The sequence below is a fragment of the Netta rufina genome, assembly GCF_964035555.1.
Source record: "Netta rufina genome assembly, chromosome: 1".
NCBI lineage: Eukaryota > Metazoa > Chordata > Aves > Anseriformes > Anatidae > Netta > Netta rufina.
In genome coordinates this window covers 70684135-70695150 of record NC_140123.1, presented here as the reverse complement: position 1 = coordinate 70695150, position 11016 = coordinate 70684135, and the positions used below count along the sequence as shown (strand labels likewise).

At 44.9% G+C, this 11016-nt stretch overlaps 1 protein-coding gene across 1 annotated transcript in view; it reads right to left on the bottom strand.

Moving 5' to 3' along the window:
- The window catches only part of JADE3 (jade family PHD finger 3), a 54259-nt gene continuing 43243 nt past the window's right edge, over positions 1–11016 (bottom strand). The window contains exons 9-12 of the mRNA XM_084289690.1: positions 7845–7961; positions 6911–7384; positions 4824–4941; positions 1–3322 (exon numbers count right to left, since the gene is read on the bottom strand). Of these exons, the coding sequence (XP_084145816.1) occupies positions 2421–3322; positions 4824–4941; positions 6911–7384; positions 7845–7961 (1611 nt within the window). The 3' untranslated portion in view covers positions 1–2420. The remainder of the gene's footprint in view (positions 3323–4823; positions 4942–6910; positions 7385–7844; positions 7962–11016) is intronic.

The following is an 11016-nucleotide window of genomic DNA, read 5'->3' as shown; positions in this document are numbered from 1 at the left end:
AAGACCGAGTCCATCTTGGAAAATTGAATATATATATATTTATATATATAAAACAAAATGCAAAAACACACAAAAAAAAATTTGACAAATAAGGTTAAGAGGTAATACTTCAAACAGTTAGCCACCGAACACACAACAAAAACTAGCAAATGCACTTTGGGGACAATACTTGAGAACTACGTAACCAAGGGCTCCTTCATATATCTATTAAAATCATGGAAAAATTAGCAAAACCATTGCCCAGGCGGGAAACAACTGAATTCATAACCCCAGAAGAGCAGAAATGCTGAGTTTTGCTGAAGCACCATTTTCCTCCCCTCCGCCGTACGCTTCTGGCCACAAAATGGCATGAAGGCGTTGCCAGCCTCCCACCTGAGTGTTCCCAACGCAAGCTTCATGAAATTTTGTGGCCAGCAAGAGGATTACTAATAAATATCGAAGGAAAACTAAGAGAGTCAGAACCGGAATACAAATGAAGAAACATTTGTTGACTTGTTCTGAACGACCCATGGCTTAGAACACAAAGCATTTCCCATCAAAATAAAATGTGTGGAAACCTAAAATGCTACTGCGTATTTACACCAAAAGAAATAATTTTGAAGATACAGCTCTAGAAAGACAAATTACACAAATATACATAAAATCAAGAAGTGGGGAGAAAAAAAAAAAGAAAAAGAAACTGCATGAAGCAAATAGAGCAGGATTGCCAAGTATGCTGTTTCGCGGTTTTTTATTTCGTTGAAGTCCTCCAGCCCCTGACTTGCTAGTCCTATTGCAACGAGGGAGATTTCAAAGCTTAAACCAAACCTAAAAGCGTTGTCATTTCCCAAACTAAAAGCAGTAAATGAAGGTAATGGAGAATGAAGAAACATGCTGGTTGGCTTCTGCATAGCCATCGTCACACGTGAACCTTTCATGTGTAGGGAAAGTGAGCCCTGATCCCAACAGAGGCACGCAGGATGTCCCATGCAGCCCATGTCGCAGCTCAGCCGGTGACGTGGGGACAGGGGATGCTGTGGGTTTATGAAACACACAGCGTTTCAAAGAACAGGGCAGCTACTTGGTTGATCACCACAACACAAGAAACTCGTCCGCATTCAAACAGAAATCCCAGACAAAATAAACAAGCCGAAAAGGGCTTCCCCTCCCTTCTGGCTTCCTCAACAGAGGTTGAAGTTTAAAAACACGGGTAAACAACTGATTTTAAAGCACGCTAAAAAAAAAGTTTTAGTTTGGGAAACAGCAACTGATCCAGAGGTTGAAAAGCAGCTTAACGTAACCATAAGTTTTCAGCAATAAAAAACATACTCCAGGTGATGACTGGCTAAAATTTCACAGGCCTAGGTGCCAGAAGTGGGGCTCCCGAGCCCACATTGAGGCAGCTAGGGTTGAAAATTCGTGCCTAAATAAAAAGTTCAGGCAAAATTATTTCTAATTCATCTTCTTTTAAAAACACCAGGTACAAACACCTCCGGCCGTGAAATTTCAGTTTGAGGAGGAACCTGGCATCACCGGTGATTGCCTAAATTGAAGTGTCAAATAGCATTTTTCTTTGAAGTAGTACATCTACTCTTGTAAACACTATCCACAAAATTAGCCATCTGTACTTGTTAGCTGGGTAAAATATTTACAAGTGCATCCCACAACAAGCAGCTATGTACAGAGATTAAAAAAAAAAAAAAAACAAGTACTAGAAGTTGTATATTTACAAAATAAGCAAATAATTGCGAGGAGAAACACGACCTTCAGCAAGAGCAGGGAGCGGGGGCACGTCTAGAGGTCAGTGAGTTTGGCAGCGGCTTCCACCCTCCGCAAGGAGCCCGCGACCACCACCGAGCCCCCCTGCAGACGGGGATGGCGCTCAGCAGCCGCTTTGGGCCTGATCCAGCAGAGCACCTGGGCAGGGGCTGGGCCACCCGAGGGAAAGCAGCAGGGTTTTTCCAGGCGCTCAGCTCTCCCGCAGGCCCCCAAGTGCCGTGCTGGATCAGCGGCAGGTGCTGCAAGGACGCGGTTTCAGCGTCTCCCCTGCAGCCCCTCGCAACGCAAGGGCTCCTTCCTTCGCTACCTGCCCACCACGGCTGGCACAGCGTGAGCACCATGCCTCGCAGGCGAGCTGGCAAGGAGGAAGCAGTTTCCTGAGCTCACACAAGGCCCAGCCGCCCCGCGCTTCCCCAGATGTTGACCTCTGACCAACCCCATCCGTTTCTCCGCGACTCCGCCGTGACTCGGGGAGCCTTGCGAAGGCTGCAAGCCGATTCACAGTTGAACAAAACGACTCCCATTTCTCCGCCCTCCCCCGACCCCTCCTGCAGTTCTTCCCGTCGTAGGTCCTGTACTGGTTTCTGGAACCTGGTGATGCTGAGCTCTGCACTGGTACACCGGGATACGCGAAGGCTGAGTTACCCCGTGGGGGCTTCTAATCACCTTTGTACCGAACCGTGAGAAATCATGTTCTTTTTGTTTCTATTGTGACAATCTCTTCCGAAGTCCTTGCTTGGGCTCTCTCTCTCCGAGCTACTCCGCCGTAACCTCACTTGCTCTTTATTTTCATCACTTTCCGCTTCAGAGTCACTCAGCTCCAGGTCGGGGCAGTACCCGTCGTTGTCCTGGTAGGGAGCACCTTCGAGCGCCTGCTTGCTCCACAAGCGGTCTTTCGCGGCGAGCCTTCTCGTCGGCTTCTCACAGCACCGCAGATCTTCCGTGGTCCTCACCAGGCTGTTGGTAGCCTCTTTGAAGGAGCGGCTAAAATGTTCCATGGTGGATTTCCTGAAGCCGCTCTGGCCGGCCAGGTGAGCCGCGAGCACGGAGTCCTGCTCGTAGGGCGTCTGGCTGGAGCTGTCCCTCTGGCTCACGTCGCCGGCCCTGCCCAGCAGCAGCCCGTTGGACTTGGCCGCCAGCCGCGAGCCGTCCTGCTGCGCCCGCCCGTTCCCCATGGCCGCCTGCCCGTGCAGGGCCGCCTGCAGCGCGAGGGGCTTCCCGGAGGGCTGGCCCCGGTGAAACTCGGACACCTGCACGGGGCCCGAATCCTTCGCCTCGCCGCGGGGCTTGCCGATCCCCCCCGGGACAAGCAAGCCATTGCTTCGGCCCTCGTGCTGGTACCTGGGGTACGATTTCGCTTTGATTTCGTAGGGTTCCTTCGGCGCCGGCACGCTCCTCTTGCCGTACGCAGTGCTGTTGTTGTCAGGAGACAGCGGCCTGTTGCCAGGCTTCAGGGAGTTGTTTTTGCAATCTCCTAGTGCTGATTTGGGCATTTTTAACTTCAGGGTGATCCTGGGCGGTGGGTAGAACAGCGTGTTCTCTAGTGCACTTGTCAGGGTATGGCCTGGATGAGAGAGAGACGAGGGGGCAGAAGAAAAGACGACTTAAAGAGGGTAACCACACTGTTACCTGTAAGTTTTATCAGTGCATTAAAAAGTCATTCAGCAATAAGAAGCATCTGCAAACAACTGGTGTGAAATTATTTCAGGACATTACAGACAAGGCAGAATAACAAGAACTGCCCCAAATCGTCTACCATTTCAAACGTTTAGGTAAGCATCTTCGCATTTCCATTAAAAAACAACAGCCTGCCCTTTCACAGGGCTTCAAGCCAGTGAACTGAACCAGCTTTGAGACATGACAGAAGTAGTTCCAGCAAAGCTATAAAAAAGGTTCACATTCAGCTTTGGATAGAGAAGAAACAATGCTTCAAACTGAGCTGCAATTTGGACTTGGTTCAGCTCTGCTTCGTATTTTAAAATTCTCTGTGCTTTAAAAGTCTTTTCACTCTGATGTACGAGTCTTTATTATATTGTGCACACACACTGCCATTGCAAAAGATCTCTCAAAATATTTTAGTAAGTTTTTAAAAAAAAGCACTTGGTTTTGTAAAGACATAAATTTGGTACACATTTCTAATCAAGTTTATTTACACAAAATCCAAGTGCTTTAGAGTACTGCTGCTTCTGCAAAGAGCTAGGCTGATCTAAACCAGCTGAAAAACAACAAACAAACAGAACAAACCCACCACCTTGTCAGTACCAATGAAACTTATCCATGTTTCAGCGGCAGACAAAAAGCCACAAAGGCTTCACTCTAAATTGGTTACAAAAAACACAACGTGTATCTTGAACGAACATCAAGATCATCATTTCACAACTGCAGAAATAGCTGACGTCCCAATTAAGGAAAAAAAGCAATTGCACTGCAATATATGCCATTCCTCTTTTCAAATGTTGTGTTCCTCATTTCAGGGCACATTTTTAGTGAAAATCAAGGGCAGGGTTGGTTTCGGTACATCAACTTTCCAAAGCAGTCACTGCTCGCTGGTAAAAACCAGAGTGCTTAGGCTCTTTCTGAAGGAAGGGACAGTAACTGAGATGACAAGCTAAGAAATGCCTCTTCATGTTGCTCATCAAGTATTCAAGGCAACACGAGAAGAGCCATTCCTATCAGTCACTCTTTTTTGCCTGAAGAAATTAACTACAGCAAGCAAAAGAACATCTCAGTGGGAGAGCAGAGCTTGCTGTGGGGAAATGGCACCATAAAACAGCAGCCCAAGGAAGCAAAAACCTCGAGATCACCACCAGCTCGTTTCTGCTACGTGGGTAACAGAGCAATTAATAACTTACAGGCATATGCCCAAGATTGAAAGATCCAAGTTAAGGTGTTAAAACATTAAAGTATTTTGTCTATGTTGGTAGTTTCATTGACTGAATATTTGAAGACAATTTTTAAGGCAGCTCTCAAACGTTAAAACACTAAGCCAGAACATAATGAGAACACACAGCCTCCTAGTTTATACACAGTTATGATTTGTAAATATTTTACACTTCTGTGATTACCTGCAGCAATTTCCTGATTAATGAGCTGGACTTGCAAATTGAAGACCTGCTCGTGTACTTTACTGTGCGACAACTTCAGTTTCTCTCTCCTGCTTACCATGTAGCAGAGATTTCTTACCTACAGAGAAATAATAGGAGACTTAGCATCAAATTAAAAAGAAAAAAAACAACAATCTGGACAGAAAAAAATGTATCCACAACAGAATTATACAAATTTGATGAGCAATATCCCTTGGCAAATATCTCATGACTGATACTAAACATATGTAACCACGAATTTAAAAACAAATCCTGAGTATTTTTAATTACCAGTTTAATGAGTGTCTTGAATACATTCTGCAAGGCAGCAGAATGTGTTTTCACCTACAAGCACAGTAAGCAAACAAAATTCTAGTCAAAAGCACGTAGTTTCTAAGACTTGCTTGTCTGTAAGCCTACTTCAACCACATGCTGTGCTGGGGATGTTACTGCAGTCCACACTCCAGTCTCCTGGAATTTCCTTGTGAAATGCTTTGCAGAATGATTTTCAAGAGCTAAACTAAGTTTGTTCCTCCTAGAATTATTGCAACATTTGAAAGTATATCTTTTTACAAAGCTACCCAATAGATTCTGGCCAGTTTAGACCAGAATTAACATGTAGATCACCCCTAAGAGAACACTGCAGCTTTTCGTGCCTTTCACACATTTGGCTGATGCATTTAGCAGCTTGTTTTCAGGCTGCATGGCAGTTCCACACAGTTCTACTTTCACTACTTGTTTGAATTAGTAGCAGTAGGTCCACCTCCTGTAAGGAAAACAGGAAGAGGCACCGCAAGTTTGTAACACTGACCTGAAAGAGTGGGCACAACACAGAAAAAGCACAGGGGCTGGCTGAACAATATTTGCCAGGTATACCTCCCCGAACACCTAACTTCTGTTAGCTGTTCAGAAACTGGAACCTCTCTCCCCAGAAAGGAGATTGCCAAATTCCCAAATTTATTTTCATCCCAAGATGTAACTGAACACGAATTCTTGTGGCACGAGAGGTTCAGAAACTTTGAGAGCTATCTCGAACTACGAAGTGCTTCCACTCAATGTAAGTGCATCAATTTCCGCACAATTAGATGCAAACCAACCACTCTTTGAACAAAAGGAAAAACTTGAAATCCTTTCTTGAAAGAGAAAAACAACAAAAACAAACCCAAAACCCCCAAATCCTCCATTTGAAGCATTTTTTTTTTTAATTTTTTTTTTTTTTTTTTAAATAAGGACCTATATTTGAAGTTGCCCTGGAAAAAAGAGATCCAAGCTTGAATATGCCTTAGGTTCACCACCCATCTCTAAGCCCTTGCAAACCACAGGTGATCAGCAGCCCCACGTGGTAACAAACCTGTCTTCCTCCCCCATGGGCTGCCAGAAGAAACACCTACTCTGGATTTTCCTCAAGAACTCCACCTTTTCCAAATGCTGGCTAGCGACCTCTGAGATCCCAGCTAGATACTGCTAAAAAGGCCATTTCCTTTTCATCCTGCTCAGCAAAGCCACGAGCAGTGCTAGACTCGGCGGGCTGTTTTCCAGCAGCTAACCACCAGCAGCACCTCGGGCAGCCACGTGCAGGGAAATCGCCCAGCTCAGGAGCGCGAGCAGTGATTCAGCCCGCCCGCTACCTAGGGCCAGCCAACAGCAGCACGCTGCCCAAGAGGAGAGGTGAGTCAGGGACCTGAATCAGAAGTCACGGGAAGCTGCCTGAGCACGGGCCAGCATCCCTCTTCTTTGCCCGCGAAGCCAAGAAGCCCCTGTGGTAGTTAACCACCCAGAACTTCACCCGATCGCCCTCAAACCATGATGATGTTTTAATGCACTTCTAGAATTCCCCAAAAGCTTCAGGCGCACTCACCAAAGAATACCTGCTGCTTTGCCTACACAAATTGGTTTTCAACGCAGAGAATTTTGCATTGTGTACTTCACAAGAATGGAGCTGAAGGCCTTACCTCTTATTATTTTCTAAATCGTCTCCCTGTGCTCTTCCCATTCCCACTTCTGTCCAAAGACAAAGCTGCTGCTCACCTGCACGCAGTTTTTCAAAACTTTACCAGTTAAACTCTTACCCTCTCTAGGTCCTGCCTCAAATGCATGAACATCCTCATGCGAGTATGAATGCTATCTTCTTTTGGCTGCACTAAGCCATTTTCTTCATCCTCCTTGGGAGGAAACAATGGTTTGTTAAAGTTACTTTTTCGCTTTAATTTCCAGTAATTGTAGATGAAGTCTACAGCAAGTTTAGGAAGACCCAGTTCTGCTGCAACGTCCTCCACTTTAACGAGTGAGTAAAACTCTTCTTCCAGCTCTCGGAGCTTCTGGGCTCGTAAACTGGTTTTCTCGCTCTCCGTTTGCTTCTGGTCCGACATACTTTTGGGATGCTCATCAACATCAGGCAGCGAGTTCTGTTTGTTCTTGCTGTGCTTCAGACAATACGACTTGAACTTGACCTCATCCCCGTCATCCAGGATAGTCTTCATCTCTAAGCTATGCTCGAAGGCACAGGTGACATGAAAGGCAGTGATGCAGCTTTTCACGGAGCACTACAGATGGAAGGGAAAAAACACTCAGTCACCAAGAGTAGAAACAAACCAGAAAAATATATATATATATCTTCATTACATTAAAGTTTATTCCTACCAAATCATCTCTTAAGCACTCTTAGAAATACCTGTTGATCTCTTCGAAGTTGGTATCATGTTAGTATCATGTGATCTGGTATTTTCTTGTTTTTGAACAGCGTTCAGTGGAAGGATCCACCTCTGATCCACATACTACCAGTACTTACAGTTCTCAGCCTTACTCAGAAGTAGGCAACTGAGACCAACTCCTAACTCTCTACACTGAAGCACTTAGGGAACTAATTTGTTAGCAGACAGCTATGAAAAAGTAGGCAGCTATCCTACGATTGTCTTCATCATAACATCTCCAAATACAGGAAAAATAAAATAAAAAAAAAAATCCCCATCTCACAGACTGAGTCAGAGGAAAACAAGAACATACCTGAATGCAAGCACCAGTTTTCAGTTTGCATAAACTACACACTAAAGCCCATCGACTTGGTGGAATGTGAGACACCTTTGTGATCGGCTCCATCCTTTCTGGGCAAGCAATACTGACCTGAAAACAAAAAGCAGCATGGAAACAGTTAGCAAGGCAATACAGACAAGCTCTCCACTAATATTAGAACAAGAAGTATGACCACACATTTATCTTGTTCAGAGATATCTATGTGCTCATGCTTCTCAACAAGCGACCCCAGAAGATCCTGCATGTGGAAAACCATGCTGAGGAATACAGTTAGTTCAACCTGGTGGCTAGAAGTTGCAACTCTTCAGAAGATTTTAGGTATCTGCGGTATGCCTTGTTATGAATCATTTAAGAAACTACAGTAAATGATGGCTAAGTTTATTCCCTTTCGATTCTTTATTTTTTTTCCTGTGTTGCTTAAGCAGATCTAACTTAAAAAGTACCAAAAAGCGAGCTACTCAGAACAAAACAGGAACACTTAGTCACTTACCTGAGAAGTTCCTTCTTTAAGATCCACAGATCCGCTACACGAGCTACTTCTGCCAGCTCAGAGATTGGGGCAGAAGAGATCTAGCAGTCAGCAGCCAGGGAAAGCCTTGCTTTCTGCCTTTACCTCCACTGAGCACTCCCAGTGCGAGAGGTGACTCTAAAACACTTTCCTAACTACAGATTGTATGAATTATAATTTGAGAAAGAATGCAACAAACTTCCCTTCCTGCAAAGCACAGTGTATTATCTTATTCCAGTTTTCATGTATTTAGTCTGGATGATCTATTTGTGGATCAGATTATGGATATTAATACTACAAGAAAGAAGAAATTTCAGATAAGCATAGGTACCTTTTGCTATTGTTTGCTGTACTAAGGTTCACATATCCATTGTGATAGACATTTCTCAGCTGTCTGTTGTCCATACTGGGAAACCAGGACTGTTCTCCATAATTTGGGCATCCAAACAGAGATAAATTATCTCCTCAGTCACCCCTGAGATGCTCCTGACCACCATCCAAGGGCAGAAACAAAACTGGCCAGCTATGAATGATCAACATGCAGAACTGAGCATATCAAAATCACATAAGGCAGAAAATTTCAGAGGTAACTGTTCTGTCCCAAGGCTGGCAGTCTCCAAAAGCTTGGAATTTGATGCTTACACAAAGAAGAAACACTTTGAATTCAGCAGCTGTGTGCTATGGGGGGCTACCTGCCTGAAACAGAAATGCAGTGCTAATTCTAGCTAGACAGATCTCCCTGCTTCATACAATGATTGGCCCGAGCAGAGCAGACCGGTGGTGGGATCGGGGCCTCTTAGCAAAGGGGTCAAAACAAAGAATTCAAAGAAAGGAGGTTTTGAGGTCATGTTCTGTGGCACTGTGAGGTCAGAATAAAGCCTATAACCTAAGAAAGTAGTCAAGACTGAGATAGGATTTTTTTTTTTTTTTTTTTTTTTTAAGAGAAGCTTAAGAGCATTACATTACAGTAGTTTTCATAGATTATTCTTCCAACCTCCATAATAAGGCTCTTCTCGGGAAATCCAGATTACACAATTAGTTTAAGACGTGATAATTAAACTGTTGCCTTTACAAGGGCCATCAAACTAAGGTGAGTATGCTAGCTTCCCTTTTGGGGTATTTCAGCAATCACCTGATGTACATACTCACTTTGAAACCTGCCTAACCCCTGAGGAAGCACAGCAGACCTTCTCTGCGAGCTAGACTTGTCCAATACAGCAGTGCCACGTTGATCAAGCCTGAGAGTCAGAGCTGCTTTGTTCAAACTGAGCGTTTTTGTTACTCTTTCCTATCTTTTGCATTGTTTTGAGCATCCATCAAGTAGTTGGGAAAGACAGCTTTGCAAGAGATGACTCGATTCATCATTCTCACATTTTAGAGGTTGGTCAACAGATCATAGAGTAATGACAAAAACAGACTCAAGCATGATTTGTGTTTGTTATAGTACTTCAATCTCCAACCCCCCAGTTGCAAGCCCGATCTTCTAGAATATGCTGAGGCCAGCCAGTGCTGCGTGGTATTTCTATTCAGCCCAGTGACAGGCGCAAGTGTATGTCACTGAACTCCAGAAGCCACGAGTCCCATCAGTGGGCGTGCTTCAGCCTTCTCTTGGGCCAAAACCAGAGTCTGAAAGATCTGTGCGGAAAACCAACAGGACTTGGCACCTGGAAACCAGCAGTACCAGCTACTGTCAGTTCAAATTATCAAAAAAAAAAAAAAAAAAAAAAAGACAAGATGAGGAAAAGCAGCAAGCTGTGACCCATCTAACAAAACTAAAACCTAATTCTGAGAAGTCTTTGTTAGAAAGGTAGCGGGATGCTCCAGAGGGGTCCCAGAGAGGACAAGGAGAAGGGGGAGGCAGCATGCGATGCATTCATCGGGTAGAGATGAGGAGCAGCTTCATCTTTTGTGGACTTCCTATGTGTCAGCAGGAAAGGGACAAAGCTGTCCTTGAAACTCTTGAATTGTTCCACAAAATCATGTTCACCACTCTTAAATGTCAAAAGGCAGCTTTTTGGTTTCCATAATGAGACCCTTTACCAACCTAACTGGATGCTGCTCAAAACAGAGCTGGTTACAAGTCGCCCAGGTGTTTCTGAAACAATATTGTAAAGAGACTGACCACGTTTCTTGCCCCAGTTACCAGAATCAACAGGCAAGACTTCCTGTGGGAATTAAGGGGTTGCATCGACTTGCCATGCTGTCTTTATTCCTTTCAAAAATCACCTTCAGTGATTTTCTCCTGGAGACTGGGTGGCACCACCTTTCCTCCGGTGCATCCCAGCAGAAGCTAGGAACTGACACACATCTTCTTGCTCTCTGCCCCCTTCAGTGCTCTCCCTGCTGCTTCCCCAGAGGGGACTCTGGAGGGCAGGCAATATTTGTGTTAGAAATCCTGTCCCTTCGGCTTGCAGTGCTGCCTGTTTACATTACCCTGCTTTGTCAAAACACCACGAGGCGCTTCCAGTCAGGTGCAGTTTATTTATACTGGCCTCGTGCCGCCTGCGTGCTCCTAACACTCCCCGAGAGGAGTCAAGGCAAAGTTTGTTTGAACTTGGCTGTTCACGAGGGATCCCGAGAGCTGAGAGGCCAACCTTTTTATTTCCCAAAACCTCTCTAACCAAGGCAGAACCGACT